The sequence below is a fragment of the Phaenicophaeus curvirostris genome, chromosome 1 (genome assembly GCF_032191515.1).
Source record: "Phaenicophaeus curvirostris isolate KB17595 chromosome 1, BPBGC_Pcur_1.0, whole genome shotgun sequence".
In the NCBI taxonomy this organism is placed as follows: domain Eukaryota; kingdom Metazoa; phylum Chordata; class Aves; order Cuculiformes; family Cuculidae; genus Phaenicophaeus; species Phaenicophaeus curvirostris.
The window spans coordinates 192,417,318-192,436,477 of record NC_091392.1 but is presented as its reverse complement, the minus strand read 5'-3'; the positions used below and the strand labels follow the sequence as shown (position 1 = coordinate 192,436,477).

At 40.2% G+C, this 19,160-nt stretch overlaps 1 protein-coding gene across 5 annotated transcripts in view; it reads left to right on the top strand.

The window, feature by feature from the left end:
• The first annotated feature begins 2,407 nt into the window (after positions 1-2,407).
• EMSY (EMSY transcriptional repressor, BRCA2 interacting) overlaps positions 2,408-19,160 on the top strand; it is a 40,526-nt gene continuing 23,773 nt past the window's right edge. For 4 of the 5 annotated variants that reach the window (XM_069883281.1, XM_069883282.1, XM_069883278.1 and 1 more), the window contains exons 1-8: positions 2,408-2,538; positions 3,414-3,522; positions 6,973-7,072; positions 7,705-7,779; positions 10,017-10,192; positions 11,325-11,477; positions 14,771-15,030; positions 18,079-18,358. In XM_069883281.1, coding sequence (XP_069739382.1) covers positions 3,453-3,522; positions 6,973-7,072; positions 7,705-7,779; positions 10,017-10,192; positions 11,325-11,477; positions 14,771-15,030; positions 18,079-18,358 — 1,114 coding nt within the window. In that variant the 5' untranslated portion in view covers positions 2,408-2,538; positions 3,414-3,452. The remainder of the gene's footprint in view (positions 2,539-3,413; positions 3,523-6,972; positions 7,073-7,704; positions 7,780-10,016; positions 10,193-11,324; positions 11,478-14,770; positions 15,031-18,078; positions 18,359-19,160) is intronic. The other variant, XM_069883280.1, reaches the window with a different exon arrangement.

Genomic DNA, 19,160 nt, shown 5'->3' with positions numbered 1-19,160 from the left:
TCGCAGTTGATCAACTGCCACAGAGCTTTGGCCTTGGTTCAGGTGACTTATGCTTTTCAGGAAACATTATTTATGTGATTTGGTTTTTTTGGTTTTTTTTTCTTTGTCCATGGTATTTCAGCCCTCCCTTTTTTATGGGTAATGGAGAATTGATTGTAAGTTAGTCTGAAGTAAATGGCAACGATGCTGCCGTAACTACACACAGAATTTGGCCTTTGGACTTCCCGGACCTCTCTCATATATTTCCATGTCTGGCTCTTCATCCTTAATAATAGGAACAAGTATTCTTGGAAATTACCTTATAACATCTGTAGAAATGCAGCAATTTCACCTTCAGACACTTTATACATTTTTTTACATCTCTTTTCTACAGACCTAAGGAAATGAAGTTCTGGGGCATGACAAAGTGTATATGGTTTTCTTGAGTCCATAAATGTGTATGTACGTCAGCACTGCTGTGTGTCTGTCCACCTTGCCCATAATAACTGTTGATCCCATTGGCCAGTTCCATCCACATTTGAAAGAATATTAAAGTTCTTAACAAGAACAATTTGGTGGGGTTTTTTTTAAGTTTAAAGAAGATGGGTGCTAAGCAGAGCTGAGAAAATGTATGTGTGCTCTCTCTGAGCTGTGTTGTTAACAGAGATTTCACTGTGTATGAGAACAGTGGATTAATAAAGATACAAACTTGAAGAAAACTTTCAGCTAAAATCTACACCTTAGTAGATGAATTTTATTTAAAAAAGAAGTGTTGGTAGTTTCTTGCTCACAGAATGATTTATTCTACAAATAGAAAGGCCAGCTGTTAAACACCTCAGGTACAATAAAACTGATGCTTTGCTACAGCATCGCGGTCAACAACCAAAGAATAGACCTCAAAAAGATTATTTTATTCTGGTAAGTAGTGAGGCTGCCCTGCCTGTTCCTGTTGTCCAGAGTTTGCAGTGGAGTTCCTGACCTGCAAAGCAGAGCTTCACCTTTTGGTACTAACATGGTGTGCATCTTCCTCCGGTTTGTGCAAAGCTGAGGAGATTTATTTTCATTAGCTAGTATTATGCAGAGATGATGCTACTTTCCTTCAGCTGGTTCTGGCTTAAGAAAGTATTAAAAAAGAAAGGAAATTGTCCTAGCTCTCCTATACTGTTCAGCATAATTGCTTTGAAGTACTTGAGGTTTATACTGCTGTGAAGAACAATAGGAAACGGCAGGTGAGGAAACATTCACCAATGATCACAGGGAAGAAACATTTTTAGCTGTAGTTAGGTGGCAATAATAGCACTTGCAGCTGTGGAAATCGATGTTGCACACACCATCCATCCAGCCTGTCTTCACCTTAGCAAACATCCAGCCCTTCCTGGCATTGTGAAAGCCAACTATAAAACAGGATTTTCTGGGAGAGAGCGGAATAAGGAGCCCTGCCTGTCTCTCCATCAAACCGTGTGTCCCCAGGCCAGGCGTTTGCTTTGCAGAAGCAGAAAGTGTGCAAGATGAGGTGTGGAAAACAAGTGCCTGCAGCAAAAACGCAGCCCTGTGAGCTGCGGAGCCGATTGCAAAAGCCCATTCTGAAGGGATTTAGCATGATTTTTCTAGCGATCATCTTGCAGACAGTTTTATGATCAGATTCTTTTTCCTCCTTTGCCGCAACACGCAAACCGAACAGACAGATGGACCGTTTTTCAGCTTCACCCCGGAGATATTTTCTATTTCTAATCTGACCTAAGGACTTTTAAAGAAATGGAACTACTGCTTTTCTGGGAAATCTGCAGGAAAATAAAAGTTATAATCACCGCTACTTATAAACAGGCCGGGGGCTCCGACACCGCCGCAGCTTTTGGGGGAGGTGGCTGCTCCGCTTCCCGCCGAAGCGGCTCTGAGCGCGGGTTTGGGGCCTGGATTTTACGACCTTACGGTTTGTACGGAAAGAAGCGCGGGTGACCCCGCACAGCCCCGCGCGGAGCCGGCGGCCCTTCATAAGTCAGAAAGCTGGAAACCGCCTCTTGACGCGAGGGCTGATGTTATCCCCGCCACGCTCCTTTGCAAAAGGCTTAAACCGCCCACGCCTAAAGTTTAGGGGGATCTTTAGGACGCGGCTTCGGGCGGCGCCAGCGCAGCGCGCCCCAACCCAGGCGGCCCCCGCGCGAAGCTTTTTGTCCCCTCTGACTGTCCGTACCCGGCCGCTGGGCCATGGCGGGATTGTAGGCACCGCCTCCCACCGCGTCGACACCTGCCGAGAGGACTACAACTCCCAGCGTGCATCTCTCCCCATCGCCGCGCACGCGCGTGTCGCCTCCCGCGCCATCTTGGCACCCGCTTCGTCCATCTCCTAAATTCGCAGAGGGCGGGCGGGGGAGCAGAAGGACTACAACTCCCGCCGTGCTCCGCGGCGGCCGCGCATGCGCAGTTCGCCCCCGCCGCCATCTTGGCCCGGGGAATCGGTGCCGCCGCCGCCTCCGCCAAACAAACCCGAGAGCGGCACCGGAGGGGAGCAGGGGCTCTGCCGCCGAGGAGCCTTTCGATGTGCCAGGCACGGCCGGGCAGGTGGGTCCCGCTTCCCGGCAGCGCCTCCCCGCCTCGCCCGGGGCGCTCTCCCTCGGGGCAGCTCCCCGAGCCCGGGGACCCGCCGCCGCCTCCCGCCGCTCCCCAGGGCCGCGGGTCCCCTCGGGGCGGCTGCCCCTCCCTGGCCGCCCTTGCTGGAGACCCTCCCTCCTCTCAGCCGCGATGTGGAACGTGCGACGGCGCCGGGGCTTTTGTTCGCGGTGCTTCCCGCCCCCCGCGCCGTTCCCCGCTCAGGGAGTGCGGCCGCGGGCTGCCACGAACCGGCTCGCCCCCTCCGGCTCCTCCTTTTCCTTCGTTATCCCCGCTGGCTGCAACGGGGAGATGCGTCCTCCTGCCCTGGAATCCCGCCGCCATGCGATCGGGCGAGGGGGGTGTTCCCGTGTTTGGGTGTTTAGGGTTTTTTTTGAGGAGTGGGTGCTGGTGTTGGTACGTGGGAAGAAAATTTTCAGGGTTTCTTTGCTGTTCGGTCATATAATGGGCAAGTGCGAAAATGCGTTCCCCGAGGGGAAGCGGGGCGTGCGGCTGGCTGGAAGGGAGGAGACTCGAACATCGATTCGGAGAGCGTTTCAGCGTGAAACAAAAAAAAAAAAAAAAAGGCTTGAGAAGGAGATGGAAAACTCGGTGAAAAGGCTTCGGTGATGGATTTCGGCAAAGGAATGTAGGAAGTCCGTGCCTTGTGCAACTGCTGAATTCCTGCATGGCAAAGCGTTGGTATTACAAAGGTTGGAGCACGGATGAGAGCGAGTGTGTCGATGGAGTTATGAGCAAGCTGAGGACAGTTTGCATTAATCGGCTCGGGAAGTCGGTGAATGATGGATTTGCACTTACTACGTTTCTATATTGCTTTTTTGTTTTAGTGAGGCTGAGCTCTGTGGGAACGGGAACACAAGGGAAAGATGCCTGTGGTGTGGCCGACTCTTCTGGATCTCAGCAGAGATGAATGCAAGAGGATCCTTCGCAAACTGGGTACAGTAAGATACAGTTTGTGGGTCTGTATGTTTGCTCTTTCAAGATTTGCTAGCTTGCTGCTTTCATGAAATACTTTAGTATGTCTACAAACAACTTACAAGTCATTTTCTGCATTTTGCATTTGTCGTTGGTTTGACAGTCCTGGCTTAAAATGGTGTTTGGCAGATGCTGTTTGCCTGACCAGAATGAATAGAGGAGAATTGTTTTGGTTTGGTCGAATTTGTCACGGAGGCCCTGATCCATCTCTGCCTCAATATTATTGTTGTATTGCTGTTCTTTTCATGGCTACTAACATACAAAGGGATGCTCTGAGAGAGTAGGAACTTTGTTTGTCTTTCAGGTCTGTATTGGGCACCTTTCTGTATCAAAAAAAAAATCATGGAACCCTGGTTTAATTGACATGGTGAGAGCAAGTTCAAGTAGTAAAGGTGCCATTGTAAAGACGAGAAAAAAACATTTTGATTTCTGGTTACACAGATAACCAGGGAAGTGTGAAAATGATGTTTTCTTTTCACTGTTACTGACAAGAGCTTTTTTGCATTGCTTCTGATGTATTTCAAAATATGAGACCCTTGTCCAGTAGATTTACATTGGGAGATTTTTTTGTACTCAGTCTTTGTAAATACGTGTGTACAAGGAGACATACCTTTGTATTCTGGAAGGCAATAAAAATACTTGCTCTTTCCTCACATCCACTTTTCGGAACCACAGGAGAGGGAGAATCCTTTGTTAGACCATTGATCTGATCTTGTGCAGCCATTTTTGAGTCCTTGCACCTGAATTTGTTTTTATTTAGTTAAGGATATTTTGCCAGTTAAATACGCTGTAGCATTAGAAGGAAGAAAAAAAACAGCTTAGATTTCTTTTCAGACTTTCTTCTGAGGAGCGTAATCTGAGTGATGGTGTCAGGAGGAAAGCTGAAACTGCCCGTGATTTCCTGTGACGGTCGAGTTGCAGCTTTTCCCTTTTTACTTGAATGTTAAAAGGTGATGTGCCAAGGTTCTTAAGTGTGCCAAGGTTCTCATACACTATGAGAACCCTCACTTTACCCTTTTTATTTAGTTTCTTGGGAATCTGGGATTTGTGTTCTGTTGGAACAGGTAGCAATGCAGGTGTTGTGCACAACATTGCAACTAAGCTGTACATGCATTAAGGTGACAGCCCTAGGTCTTAAGTAAGGCTTAAGAAGTATGAAAACAAGGAGAAAGCACAGGATGCTGAAAGATTTGGACCGGATATGTGCTGCTAAATTATGTTAACGTAGCTCTGCTGGCTAGAAGCATGGAAAAAAAAACTTCCACCCCAGCTGACAGTAGTGTGCTGGCAGAATCTTGCTGGTGCAGCTGAGCCAAACAGAACTGCAGCTACACCTCCTTCAATGACATAACCTAGGCTGACAGGGAAAAAAAAAATAAAAAAAATGGAAATCTGGGTTTTTTTTGCTGGCATGAGCTGTGTCCCCACAAGGGGGCCCTGCCAGCCTAACAGAGGTTCAGAGCCTGGAGCAGCCCTGTCTCCTCTAGGGTAGAGCAGCTCTCGATTTAAACACGCCCACCGCAAGACTGGACGGGGAAGGAGCCCCGGGCAGTGGGAGCCAATAGCTGTCTGATAGGCATATCCAGCAGTGTTCAACTGCTTTAGAGTCCTGCTTTTCCAGCTCTCAGCTCAACATCTTGTTTTCTTGGCCGTTCGGCAGTAGTGGAGTTCTCTGTCGTGAGTGAAATGCAGTGATGTAAATGAAGCTGAAATGCATCTGGAGACATGCCATACTTGGTGTTGTTGCTGCGGCAGTTGTGGTTTGTAACTGAATAAGGGGGTGATGGTAGCGCCTTACACTTCAAATAATATTTATTTGTCAAAACTTTTTTGGCCATTTGATGTATTCTGTGTTGAAAAGACAGCATACCAGTTAGTGATTGCTACATAGATGTAAGAGTAAGGAAGCTAATCACAGCTGTTCTGTTATCTTCGCAAGCTTCCAAAAGGTCAGAATGTGCATTTTTAAAGCTCTAGTGTAGAGCATCTCTATTAATAATAATGCAGAATGAAAAAAACTTTATCCTTGCTAAATAATTGTATGGTTTTAACTGAGAATTACTTTGTTGTTAACCGAGGAAAATAATTAGTATCTTAAATATTGTAACATGGTTGTCTAAATAAATGTTGATATTGGTAATAAACATTGCATTAATTAGCAAATGTTTTATAATTGAAGCTGTTAATGCTTCTGTAGGTTGCTCAGCATCTCTGTGCGGGCTGCATAATTTACCAAAGGGGCTCTGCTTTGTGTTTTGTCTGCTTTATCCGGACAGGAGAGCAGGGCTTCTTTTCAGCACAATTCCTTGATTTGATTTGTAAATTAGCTCTTTGGAATCCTAAACTGAAGGGGTTTTTTTTAGAATATCACTAGTCTTTGTTTTGCAGCAAACTTCAGAGATCATGGCCTGCTCCTTTTTTTTTTTTTTTTTTTGTTTAGGGGGATCTGTTGTGGGGTTGGTTTGGGCTGGCTGCTGAAATGGAGATGCTGAATGAAAGCCACCTATATAAGTGTTAAAAGAATTTGTATTTCTGGTTTAAAACAGGAGTTTCAGTAATGTTTTCGTAAGGTGTGCTAAGCTTAGCAAAACAAGTTATACTTAGCAGACTCTTTTATTTGCATTAGGTGTATTTTCACCCTACTTAGTAGGGCCAAATTCATAAGTTTTAGTAGCCTTTAACTATTCTGTTTTGTAAAACACTGATGGAATGACATTTCTTTTGCATAAGTCACCTGGAATTATAAATTTACATTAAAACAGAGTTGTGTTTTTGGGAGTTCGTCTTAGTGATGGCTCTGCATTTGAGAACAGCTGGATTGTTTCTTTTGTGTTGAGCAGGTTTAACTGTGCTACATTCTTTTAAGATTCAGGAAGTTGTACATATCAAGTAAATGGGTATAAAAGATTATGATGGTCATATTTAAAAAACTGATCTCCTCCATGGTAATTAAGGAAAGGCATTACAGAAAAAAATCAGTTTCTTTTCTGACAGTGTATTTCTTTTTCAAGCCAAGCTTTTCCATGAAACTTTTAGTGATATGTGTTAAAGATTTTCTTCTCCTTCTAGAAAATTCTGAGCTGCTGTCCAAATATTGGGACTGTTCCTTCAAGCTTTCTGGCTCAACTGTCAACTCAGAGAGCTTGAAATATTTGGTTGGATTTATAAACTAGGTGATCCTCTGTGACGATACAGTTGTTTCATGGAAAAGCTGTATGTGCAAAGTAATTGACTGAGGGAGTTCTAGATCATCAATCTCTTTTGAAAAGCACTGAATAATTGAAAGATGTGTTCCTCCTAATGATTTTGAAAATTAATAGAATACTGTCAGTAATACTGAAAATAACATTATTTTTTTTCTCCCTTTGCTGTGAGCATTAAATAGAAATACTGTTTGCTCTAATTCTTCAGAACTGGAGGCATATGCAGGCGTCATCAGTGCCTTACGTGCACAGGGAGACCTTACAAAAGAGAAGAAGGATCTTCTTGGAGAACTCTCTAAAGTGCTTAGGTAACCGTGACATTTTTAAAATAAGAACTGATGCCCCTGTTTTTTTAAAATATTGCTTGTTGTTTCTATCGCTAGTATCACAGAGCAAATGTTAATTTAGAGGACTAATTCTCCATCTTCTGGGGGTTTAATTCCTATTCTGCTTTGAGTTCTTAATAAGGAAAACAATTATGCTTCTATGGTTTAAACTTTACTTTTTCTTGATGTTTTGTGAGATACTGAGTGTTAAAAGGTTTACAGCTAGCTCATAGATGTGTGCTGGCTTGGGAGTTTCATCAAGGTAGGGCTTAAAGGTCTCTGGGCCCAAGTTACAAAAGGAATGACATTGCATGTTCTTTGCGAATTTTACTACCATGTGCATTAAATTGATTGCTCTCATTAGGAGGTTGAATCCTAGCTGTTTTGCAGGAATACCTTATGAACAATGATGTTCTTCTTATTCTTCAGTAGTATTTTGAAAAATAACACATTCATTCTTTCTTACTGTGATTGCAAAAGTTAAGTGACAATCTCTTCAATGTAAAAGCCTGTTCCCTTTCATCTATTGAGTGGATTATTCATAAGTTTCATTTTAGCTAGAAGTTGTAGATAAACGTGCATGTCTGACTAAAATATATTGCTTTTTTTAATAGTATTTCAACAGAGAGACATCGTGCTGAAGTTCGGAGAGCAGTAAATGATGAACGACTAACGACTATTGCACACAAGTAAGTTATAGGTCATTTTCTGCATGGTTTCCCAAGATACCCTTTGGAAAATCCATTATGACTTAACTGAACGGTGCAGCCTTGACTATTGATGATGGCTCAAAGAACAGTATTTAAAATGGTGTATGGATGAAGGAATTGCTGTATAAAATTTACATCAGGGAACTAGAAATGGTTTAGTACTGTAGAATTTGGGTCTGAAGGCATACCGTTCTCTGTACAAGTAGAATATAAGGAACAGGTTTTTGTCATGAAAAGCTTTCTGGAGGGCAGACCATTAGAAACGGAGAGTAGAGAAAATGGAGAAATCCATAAGCAGGATGAGCTTGTTTGATTTATTACTTTTTGTTGTAAGTTTAGTTTTATTTATATCCAGTTGGAAAGGTTATATTAAGAGGAACTTAACTACATAGCAAGGTGAAGGGGAGGGAAGGAGGTGTCAGAGATTCTGCTGATACACTGTCATCCACTAGAGGGGAAAAAAATGGTCAGAGTTAAAAAAACTGCAGCAAGCTGACTGATGACATCAGTGTCCGCTGTTCTCTGCTTGAGGCGGCTGCTGTGCTGGCATCAACTGGGCTGCTTCCTCCTTGCGTTTGCTTTCACAAGCTCCATGTTATTTTGAGAGATGGAAAGGAGCAAGGGGGCAAGCGCTTCTGTATCTCTGATAGTTACTTTACAGTGTGACTAGTTAGAACTGAATTGTAAGTGTCTGTGTTTTTCTTCCTTTTTCCATTTTATAACCATTGATTTTTAAGGTTGACTCCTGTAGCTTAGATGTTATGGGGAGAAAAAAAAGGAAGTCGTACAAATAGGCCATTTCGAGTTAGCACTCGTTTGATCCAAGACTTGCCAAAGTCAGCATACAGTTTTAGTGCTCCAGAAGGACATCTAATATTTTAGTGCTTTTGATGTTCAAGGTTGAAGACTCAGAAATGGGTTGTTCACCAAACGAAAATTACTGAGTTCCTTATGCTTCTTTAAAGAAAGTGCGGGGGTGGGGGGGTGGGGGGGGAAGAAAAATAAGCATTTAATTGTCAAACTGGAATTCTTTTCTTGAGTAAAGTTTCCTTTTAAAGTAGCAGTTCTGTTTTTAGCATTTTACAGAACAAGCATAAAATTTGTCCTGAGGTGCTGAACTTCAAATGGATGAGATATTATCATCCAGACAAGGTGCAATTGTGAAGTGCTGCATCTCTGTTTTTCCTATGGTAATTATTTGTAAGTGATAACTGGTAGTATAGTATTTATCTTAAATAATTCTCTGACTCCTTAGGAAAGCCAACTTTGGTAGCTTTCTTATAAGCAACATTTGTAGTTTCAATCTTAAAAATGTATTTTTACCTCAGCTGATGTAGCTCTGCTTTACTGTATGAATATGTATGAAGAACACTGAAGTGTGTCAGGATTTAGCAACAGAGCAGATCTGCATTTTATGAACTCATTTGTGCTGGCTTTTGCAGCAACTTGCTTATAATAATTCACGTGCAAAATTGTTTTTCAGAATATATTAATACATTAAAGTAGTTGATTTGCTTAAGGATATAGCAGCATTGAAAAATAATTTATCATTTTGGTTTTGCTGATTTGACAAATGACTAGTATAAGACAGTTGTAAACAGAAGTGCTTCATCTAGATAAGAGCAGCATTTTTTGGAAACAGTCTAGTTTGCGTGTAAGTGCTAAAGTTAAGAGGAAATGAGAGCGGCAGGCTGGTTTCTACTGAGGAGGATGCATGGGTGTCTTTAAATCATTTAATGTTCTCTTACCTTGTTTGAGACTGCTTTAACAAGTCTGAAAACTTGGCTGTTCAGGTAAAAAAAGATCTGCATTAGAAGCCAAGGGTTTTTCCCTGTAACGTAATCAAGTTTAGTAGTCGTGTGAAATCTATTGGATGTCTAGGTGTTTTTGTCATCCAGAAGCAGAGAGTGTACCAACTCTGCCTGAATAGTCACTAACCTAATAGGAGGGGTTTGAACATGACATCCACAGATCTTCAGCCCTTGAAGGGCTCTGTAAAACAAGAGTAAGAGAAGCCACTCTTAAATTTTCAATGTGAGGATTTTTCTATCAGGTGGGAAAAATGAAATGAGGAAATTTGAGGGTTATTGCTCTAGTGTGTCTTTAGAAACCGCATTTAGACTTTCACTGTTAAAAAAAAAAAAGCACCGAAATAAAGACTACTCAGAGTTTTGGAAACGTGGGGGAATGCTTATAGAATGTGTATTTCTGTTTAGTATGTCTGGACCAAACAGCTCTTCCGAATGGTCTATAGAAGGTCGTCGACTGGTGCCGCTGATGCCCCGGCTTGTTCCACAAACGGCTTTTACTGTTACTGCTAATGCTGTTGCCAATGCAGCTGTTCAGCACAATGCATCTCTTCCGGTTCCTGCAGAGACTGGGAACAAAGAAGGTGAGAGAAAGCTGGGATTTTACTGCAATCTATGGGAATATAAAAATGTCACAGTGTAAATTGTTCTCTTAGATTTTAAGCGTTAGATATTTTTTTAAAAAGTCTGTATCATTCTTCTTGCACAGTAATTATAGAAATAAGAAAAAAACCCTCTTATTTTAAAAAAGATGCCTTGTAGCATCTGCAGCACAAATCTTGACAGCTTTCTGTTAGCCAGTACACTAGCAACTGAAATTAAAGAAAAAAAAAATTGCCAGGATATTAGGGAGAAATTCACTGGTTGACTTGTTAAGCTCTGGAAAACTGTGAAAGATTGGATTGATGGGTTAAGGTTTTGTAAAGTTCTGTAAGTGATGAATAGTATTTCAGAACAGTTTATTTTAAGAACGCAGGTAGATTTTGGTGAAAGCCAAGAAAATTTTGTTGGGTTTTTTTTTTTTTCACTTCAGATTAAATATACCAAATTAAGAAGTTAAAAGATTGCTTTCTGCTTCTGCTCTGCCTTTTTAAATATTGCTAGTACGCGTTCCATCTAACTTGACTGAATAGGCTCAAATTGTGCTCCGTGTAACTAGAGAACATGTAACACTATTGGAAACAGACTGTTTCATTTTGGTTTTGTGAGGAGTGCTGGATCATTGTACTATTGCTTACAAAGAACAGTTTAGAAAAGGTGGTTAGCAAAGTCAGTTGCTCATTACTGAAGGAATATTTTGGTTTCTTCAGCCAAGAGACACTAGCTATTTTCTATTAGTTACCACTCTAGGTATGGTCATTTAAAGAAAAGCAAAAAGATTGAAGTGTTGAATTAATGCTAAAATGATAAATAACAAATGTTGACGCAAAATATCAGGTTAATAAGAATAAAAAAAAAAATCCAGAATCGGCAGCGCAAATTTCTGGGAATGGGAGGAGGGGAGGTTAGAGTTCTGTGTTGTCTTTGAAGGCCATTAATTCCATGGCTGTGTCTTAGGTCAAACTGGGGAGTATTCAATGGTAACAGGGTTGTAGAGGCAAAGATGTGGATAATGACCCAATAAGTCTTTGACTTCCATTTCAGTTGTTAAAATAGTAATAGAATAATGGGATTCTGCACTTCAGTTATATGGAAGGTGTCTTTTCTCCTCTTCAGTGGTGGTTTGCTATTCCTACACAAGTACCACTTCAACCCCAACATCTACCCCTGTTCCAAGTGGCAGTGTAGCAACAGTGAAGTCCCCCAGACCTGCCAGTCCAGCCTCCAATGTAGTCGTCTTGCCAAGTGGAAGTACTGTTTACGTCAAAAGTAAGTGATACTAGCATCTGATTAACAAAAGGGAAAGAAAGGGACAGTCTTGTGGCTGAAGCATGGACTGAGTTAAACGCTCTGACCTTGGGCAAGTCATTTAGTGCCTTTATGCCTTCATTTAGTCTGAAGAAGAATGAATTTATGGCTTCCCTTTTTCAGAGAAGTTGTGTTCAGGATAAATCCACTCACTGTAAGATGCTGCAGGGAGCAGTAATGGCAGGGACAACAAGAGTGAAAAGTATTTTGAAAATAAAATACAGGAATTACTGTTTGTCAGTGGATTTCTAATCCATCTTGTACAGAAGTTGTCTTTAAGGTAACTGCTGGCTGCTTCTGCAGAGGAATTCCCTGTTCCTTCTGCTTAAATAATGCATGGTAGTCATTTATTTGAGTTAGAAGAGGTCCATCTTTTCTACTTTCACAGTTGACCTAGTCTTTTTTAGAATAAATTGTAGCAAGCATTTATATGCTTACAGTTAACTATGTTTGGCCACCTTGTGAATTATTTGGAAGCCAAATCTTAATGAGGCTTACATTCCTGGGCAACTGTGAGAACCCCATATGAAACCCCACTGGATACCCATTTTCGTGTATTTAAATTTGGAAATCCAGGACATAATGTTTAGCAACAGTCTTTTTCTTCTTGTCCCCATCCCCCTTCTTTCTTTGGCTAATAAATCAGTTAATTCTAAAAGCAGAATATGCCCTTGTACCTATGCCCAGCTCATCAGAGGTAGTTTTATTTAAAAATATTTCCTTGTCTTTATTTGTTGTCTATCAAAATGCAGGTGACAAAGATTAATGCTGCAGTTGATAAGTGCCATTTTTATGCTTGCTGTGTATACCTTTGATATTTTAAAGTTATTTGAACCTCTATACTATATATGCATGTTTGTATAAACTTCTAGCTAGTCAGAAATGTCACACTGTACATAAATACAACACTACCTGCAAACCACCATCTTTAATGGCTATATCAGCCCATGGAACTCATTACATTATGATTTTTCATTTTTCTGATTTAATGTACTAATTGCCCAGCTTCAACTTAAAGATTTGGGCAAAAATGTTCTTAACCTTTTAAAGTAATATATTCCTCTGTTGAATTATTACATGGTAATGAGGATAAAACCAATCTAGGCACCTGATAGAGGAATAAAAGGTTCTCATTTTTATTTTGTCCATCCCCAGATTTTATTTGTTCCCCACCCGAGTGTTTAATTTTGGTGGGTTTTTGTTTTGTTTTGTTTTTAAGGAATCTTATCTCTTTCAGAATGTTTTTATCAGTTATGTTCGTTTTAAAAAACCCACTTAAGAGCAGAGTCAGGAGTCTTGAGTTAATAGTCATGACTTTGCCACTGCTTTGTTGTGTGACCCTACCCAAGTCACTGTCGGATTGAGCCATTAACCTCTCCATGCCTCTCCTTCCTTGCTCGTGAAGTGTGAGCTATAGTGGAGCTTACCTTGTAGCTATAAGCTTATGAGGAACTTTGTGCAAATACAGTTTCTAACATGGAGTAACATTCTTGCAGAATCCCACTGGTGAAAACTGTGCAGTGTTTAACATAAAATAGTATTCTGCTAGTTGAATCTTTCTTTTGTGTTGTTGTTTTTTTTGTGGATGAGGGCTTCAAGAAATACCTTTCTCTTCAGCATTTCTCAGTGACTCAGTGGAGTAACAGCTGTGTCGTAATGTCCTAGCTGCATGTGGATTTTTGATTTCAAATGGATTCTGGAATTCCTGCACTCACAGTAATGCTTAAAAGCCCATTCCTAATAGACCTTGAAGTCATGTAACTTAATCTCTTCTTTATAAATGGGGATCACCTCTAGGCTTGTTCAGAGCCATGAAGTAAATTGTTGATTAGAGCTTTGAAATCTGGACTTACAGATCCATGTTTCATCTGTACTGCTATAGCCAGCTAAAACTACTTTTTGGAGTTGAAAGCAAACTTCAAATATAACCTTTGCTTCTCTTATCTAATTCAGTTTCCCATCTTTGTGTGGATACAGTTTTCAGCCTTCTGAAGTGTACCTACAAATGAGCTGGTACTCACACGAAGAGAGAATTCCATTTTTCAGAAATCACTTGCTGTGCTACTGCGCACTTTCTTGTCCATGTGAATTCCTGCATTCTTGCTTTTTGAATGCCAGAATATTTAGTTATTTTAATTAGAGATTGACTGTAATTAGATCTTGACCCTAATTAGAGATTGACTGTCAATCAAGTCTGTTTGGTTTACCAGTGAGGCTGCTTTTTTGCTGTGACATTTTTTGTCTTGAAGCTCCAGGCATACAGAACAAGATCTTCAAGACTGAAGCAGGGATTACATCTCTGGCTTATCTCTGTTTTTAAAAATTGTTTAACACTGGCTAAATTAGTAAACATGAATGCTACCCAATAAATGTAAGAGATTTTTAAGGTTATTAAATCGTGTTTTTCTATCATTTATACTGATTTGTGAACATGTTGAATGTTTTGGAAAGTTTTACATAGATTTAAGACCCATTGATCATGGTGTTATCCTTTGCTCAGCTGAATATATCAGCAGATTTTTTTATGTGTGCACTTTGGATGATTGTGAGGAAGAATTAATTCCTTTTGAGATTGGACTTCTTTTGGTTATTTTGTGATTGTGTGTTAGGTACCAGTTTTGTCTGTTGCACAAAGCACACCTAACAGGGCAGGAGCTCATAAAGTGAGGTTTCAACTTCATAGTTAAAGGATGTAATAAAAAAAAAAAAAAGCAGCGATATAAAGATACTATGTTGAGGTGAAAGAGAGGAGGGGACTGTAGTGATAGGCATGGTGTGAAAATAGGTATAAAGGTTGAAATTGGAGAAGACTACAGAAGAATAAACTTTGGTAGTCCGGTTGCTGTAAGCCAAACCAGCAACAAGTGTGTAGTGTAAAATTTTAAACTGAAGTGTGCATGGAATTATACTGCCCCACTTGTGTGTTAGTCAAAATTCTGGAGACGGAATTAAATCCCTGTGCTGGCTCTTATGTTCTTTTAATTTCTTAAACTAAATGAAGTAACTCAGTAACTGAGTAGCTTGGGGCTAGGGGGATTTGTTTCTTTGCTTTATGGCACTTTGTGTGATTTATTTCAAGGACTAAGACCATCTGTAGTGTGATACAGTTTAGTTGTGACGATAAGAAATAATTTATCTTCTTTTTCTATTATTTGAAAGTGGGTATAAAGATTTAGCAACTGTGTAGTGTTTTAGGAAGCATTGAAAGCTGCAAGTAGGGAAGATGTTATTTAGAAAAAGTACTTCTTTTCCAGGTGTCAGCTGCTCAGATGATGATGAAAAGCCCCGCAAAAGACGGCGAACAAATTCTTCTAGTTCTTCCCCTGTTCTCCTGAAAGAAGTCCCGAAGGCAGTGACTCCTGTCACTAAAACCATCACGGTGCCTGTAAGTGGCAGCCCCAAGATGAGTAATATAATGCAAAGCATTGCCAACTCCTTACCACCACACATGTCGCCTGTGAAAATAACCTTCACTAAGCCCTCGACACAGACAACAAACACGACAACACAGAAGGTATGTGGGGGAAGCTGCCAAATGTTACTTTATTCTGGTTTTATCAATGAATGAGATGGGATATTTGACTCTTCCTTTCTGTGAACTGTCTAGCTGTTTTTAAAGGATTGTTCTTGGGATAGGGTAATCCCTCTTTAAAAGAAACAAAGAGAAAACCAAACTCTTGTATGAATTTAGTTCACCTGTGTGTGAAAGGACCTGGATTGACAGCCGTGGAGACTGAAGCCCTCTTTTTATCCACAGAACAGGTACAGCACAGGCAGCGGGAGTGCAAGCTTCCCCCAGACTGCCCCACCAATGTGCCTCAACCCTGACCTGAAGGGACCACTTCTAGGGATGAGAGGGGATTCAGTCTCCATGCTCATTCAATTCTTGGCCTCTCTGGTGAGACTGCCAACAAGGTTGCCAGTTAGTACCATTTGTGGTGTTGGGTTTTGTGATATGGACACTAGTCCACTGAGAACTGGATCACATAGGCCACTGAACAGCCTTCAGATGGTAACAACTGTTGGTCAAAGGTAATCTTTCTTATTTCTATTTTCCTTATTTTTAATTATTCTTTGCAGTAGTAAAATTCCAGGAGAGGTGGCATGGGCCTTCCTTTGCTATGCCTTTTGCCTAGAAACTAGTTTTTGGGAGTCTATAAAGCTTGTTCTTAGAGCTGATCAAAGAATGGGGGGCTTTATTTTCTTTTCAGTAGTAGTGTGCCATTTCTCATTCTACAACAACAGTATTAAAGTGATGAGAATCAGTTGCGTTATTTCAGCTGAATGTGCCTAGCTTTCACTAAAATGCAGTGTGTGGAAAAGGTTTTCAGTGTTGAAGGTTTGTATTGGACTCAGATTTTGACATGCCTGAGTATTTTCCCGTGCTTTAGAAAGCATTTTGGATGTGTCTACTTTTTTTGTTCTTAATATTTTTAAAAAAATTAATAGGGCAGACCGAGTTCATTCTTGGTGTAGTTATTAGTTAAGACAGACTGAGGGGAGGGGAGTTGGTCTCTGGAATTAATTTGGATTGATACCAACAGACTGATGGTAGGCTGGCTGCTAACAAGCATTTTTTTCCAACTGTGAGTTTGACTGTTGAGCTTAAACTTTCACATGGTATTTGTTCTATTAGTCTTTTTAATTGTTTTATGACTATTTGCATTAGCAGAGCTCTTACGTCCTCATTTTTGGAAACTTTTAAACTAAGTAAGATAACTGAAGTAATGTGCAATAAAGAACTTGCTTTCTGGCCTTTTCCCACTTAACTGTTTGATGTCAGTTTTCATTTGATTCACTGCTCTTCAGCAGTGTCTTTAATCAAATTTCATCTCTGAATACACGTATAGAATTTGGTGAGTGAGTATAAACTATCAAATAAAATGTCCTGCATTCACTATAGCAAATTCACAGCTAGGATGGGGCTTAACCTACCTGTCCTGTTGCTCCTGTTAGGCTCATCTTTCATTCAGGAAGAACTTTCCTGCCCTGAATACCTGTAGTGTTGTATTAAGTATGAATGTTATATGTTATGGTAGTTAAAACTGGAGCGTACTGAAACACTAAAAGGAGAAGAGAAAGAACTGTTGACAGGGTCTTTTCTGCAGTTGTGCTTCTGCTTATTCTGACATGGAAAATGTAGGGTTTGCTTTGCATAGCATTTGACTTCTGCTAATCTGTCATGATGGTAAATCATCACTTGTTTCATTAGGGAGCCATAGTCCTGTTTGTATCTGAACTTGTCACGCTGCCCTCCTTTGTTGGATGTAGATATGCCAAAATATGTAACTGGATCATTTTGTTGGGAGAAATCCCTTGTAGTAATTTTAAGTGTTGGACTTGTTACAATCAAATTGGAGGTGTGTGTACTATTTTAAGCAAGTGTGGTTGGATATGAATGAAGTTGCTTGATATGAATGAAACTCTTCGTTTCTGCATGCCAGCTTTCTGAATGGTTTTGACATTTTAGTAGGTTGGAGGAAGATTGTTGTAACAACTAATAATGTCATAGCTCCAATTTCTGAATTCTCTTATAAGTCCTCTGTCTGGGATACAGAAAAAAAGTCTAGCTAGTGAAGCTTCTGTCAGCTAACGCCTTCATTTCTTTAGGAACTAGTTTTTGATGTCTCTCAAAATAGAGTTGACAGGACTAAACTGAATATAGGTTAGGAGTTATTTTATACACTACAATTAAAATCAACAACAAAAGCAACTTTATTTTTGAAAAAATCAGGCAGTCCTTCTGCTGTAGAAGATGTGATGCAGTTTTGGCACTGATGATGTTACTAAAATCATTTCAACATACGTGAGAAGGGTATCTCAAAAATATAATTGTTGTGATTTGATCTTTAATACTTCAAATTTTTACCTGAAAACTGTTTTCTGGATACATTTCATACATGAAGATGTCCCAACCTTTTTCTGATATGTGACTTTTGAAAGATGAAAAGACCCAAACCTGCTTTGTCACAGGACAGTTTTTTATTACTGAGAGCACTAATTAAAGCAGAAATTGTTTGAACCCTAAATAAGTTTTTTAACTGATAAAATATTGATTATTTACAGCCTTGTGGATCAAAAATATTTCCTATTACTGACTCTGCAACTGCTTGTGAAAGAGAAAAAAAAATTTCTTCTCTCATTGCCATTTCTTCATGCATGTGCAACATTTTGGGAAAATGGCATTGAAAACTTGCTTGAAACCCCTTTAGTTCCATTTAAAATGTGCTTTAGGTTTTCTGGCTGAGTTTAATAAAGCCAAGCATTTAATTTCTGTTTGCCTTCCGACTTGAAATAATTCCACTTCAGTTGGATAGCTCTCCTCAATAAAAAAATAACCAAAAAACCCAAACCTTACAATTTGAAGGAAATGTTTATCGCCACTCCTTCAAACTAATTTAAAGTTTTGTTGCCAGCAAATGTGAATATGACACCTTTAAATGGTCTGAATAAATGTGTATCACAAACACTAAATACATGTAGACAGATATATTACTGAAATGTCATGCTTATAAATAAATGCAGAGAACAAATGAATTCCTTGTTCTTTTTCTTCTTTCAGGTTATAATAGTAACCACCTCTCCAAGCTCAACTTTTGTACCCAACATCCTTTCGAAGTCCCACAACTATGCAGCAGTTACGAAACTTGTCCCAACATCAGTCATTGCCTCCACTACTCAAAAGCAACCAGTGGTTATAACTGCTTCTCAGTCATCTTTAGTCAGTAGCAGCAGCAGCAGCAGCAGTAGCTGTTCCACTCCCTCCTGTACTGCAAATACTATTGCTGTGACTGCTGTAGTATCATCAACACCATCAGTGGTTATGTCAACGGTAGCACAAGGTATGGCAATAACACATTTATGAAACCTCTTTCACTGATGAATTGAGCTTTGTTTTGAGAATAAGCATAGAGGAGATGTGCTTTGTTTACATATGATTAGTAAAGCACAGGAGATGTGAAAGAAGTCTGCTGAGGAAAGTAATCCAAGGTATTCTATAACAGTTCTTGTAAAGAGTGAAGGAGTTCAACTTCAGCAATTAATGTACAGATACTCTTTTTGAAGAGAATATAGTGAGGCGATGTGGCATAACTTTTTATTTTTATAATATTTTACTTGCAACAAGCAAATGCTACAGCCTCAAAATTATTTGCTTTAAGAACTCTATCTGATGCATGAATAATGGATGTTTCCAATACCTGAAGATGATTGCTTCTCTTAAAGCCTGATTTACAAGAACATGCAGAGTTAACATCAAATAAATACATGTTATGTTTGACATGCCCAGTATTTCTCGTGATAGCTAACCTTGATGACAGTTCTGAAAGGTAGAGAGGTTTTTACACCTTTTTATATAGAATCGTAGAATCACCAGGTTGGAAAAGACCTCTTTGATCATCGAGTCCAACCATTCCGATCTGCCCCTAAACCATGTCACTGAGCACCTCATCCACCCATCTTTTAAACACCTCCAGGGATGGTGACTCAACCACCTCCCTGGGCAGCTTGTTCCAGTACCCAATGACCCTTTCTGTGAAAAATTTCTTTCTGATATCTAGTCTGAACCTCCCCTGGTGCAGCTTGAGGCCATTCCCCCTTGTCCTGTCCCCTGTCACTTGGGAGAAGAGGCCAGCTCCCTCCCAC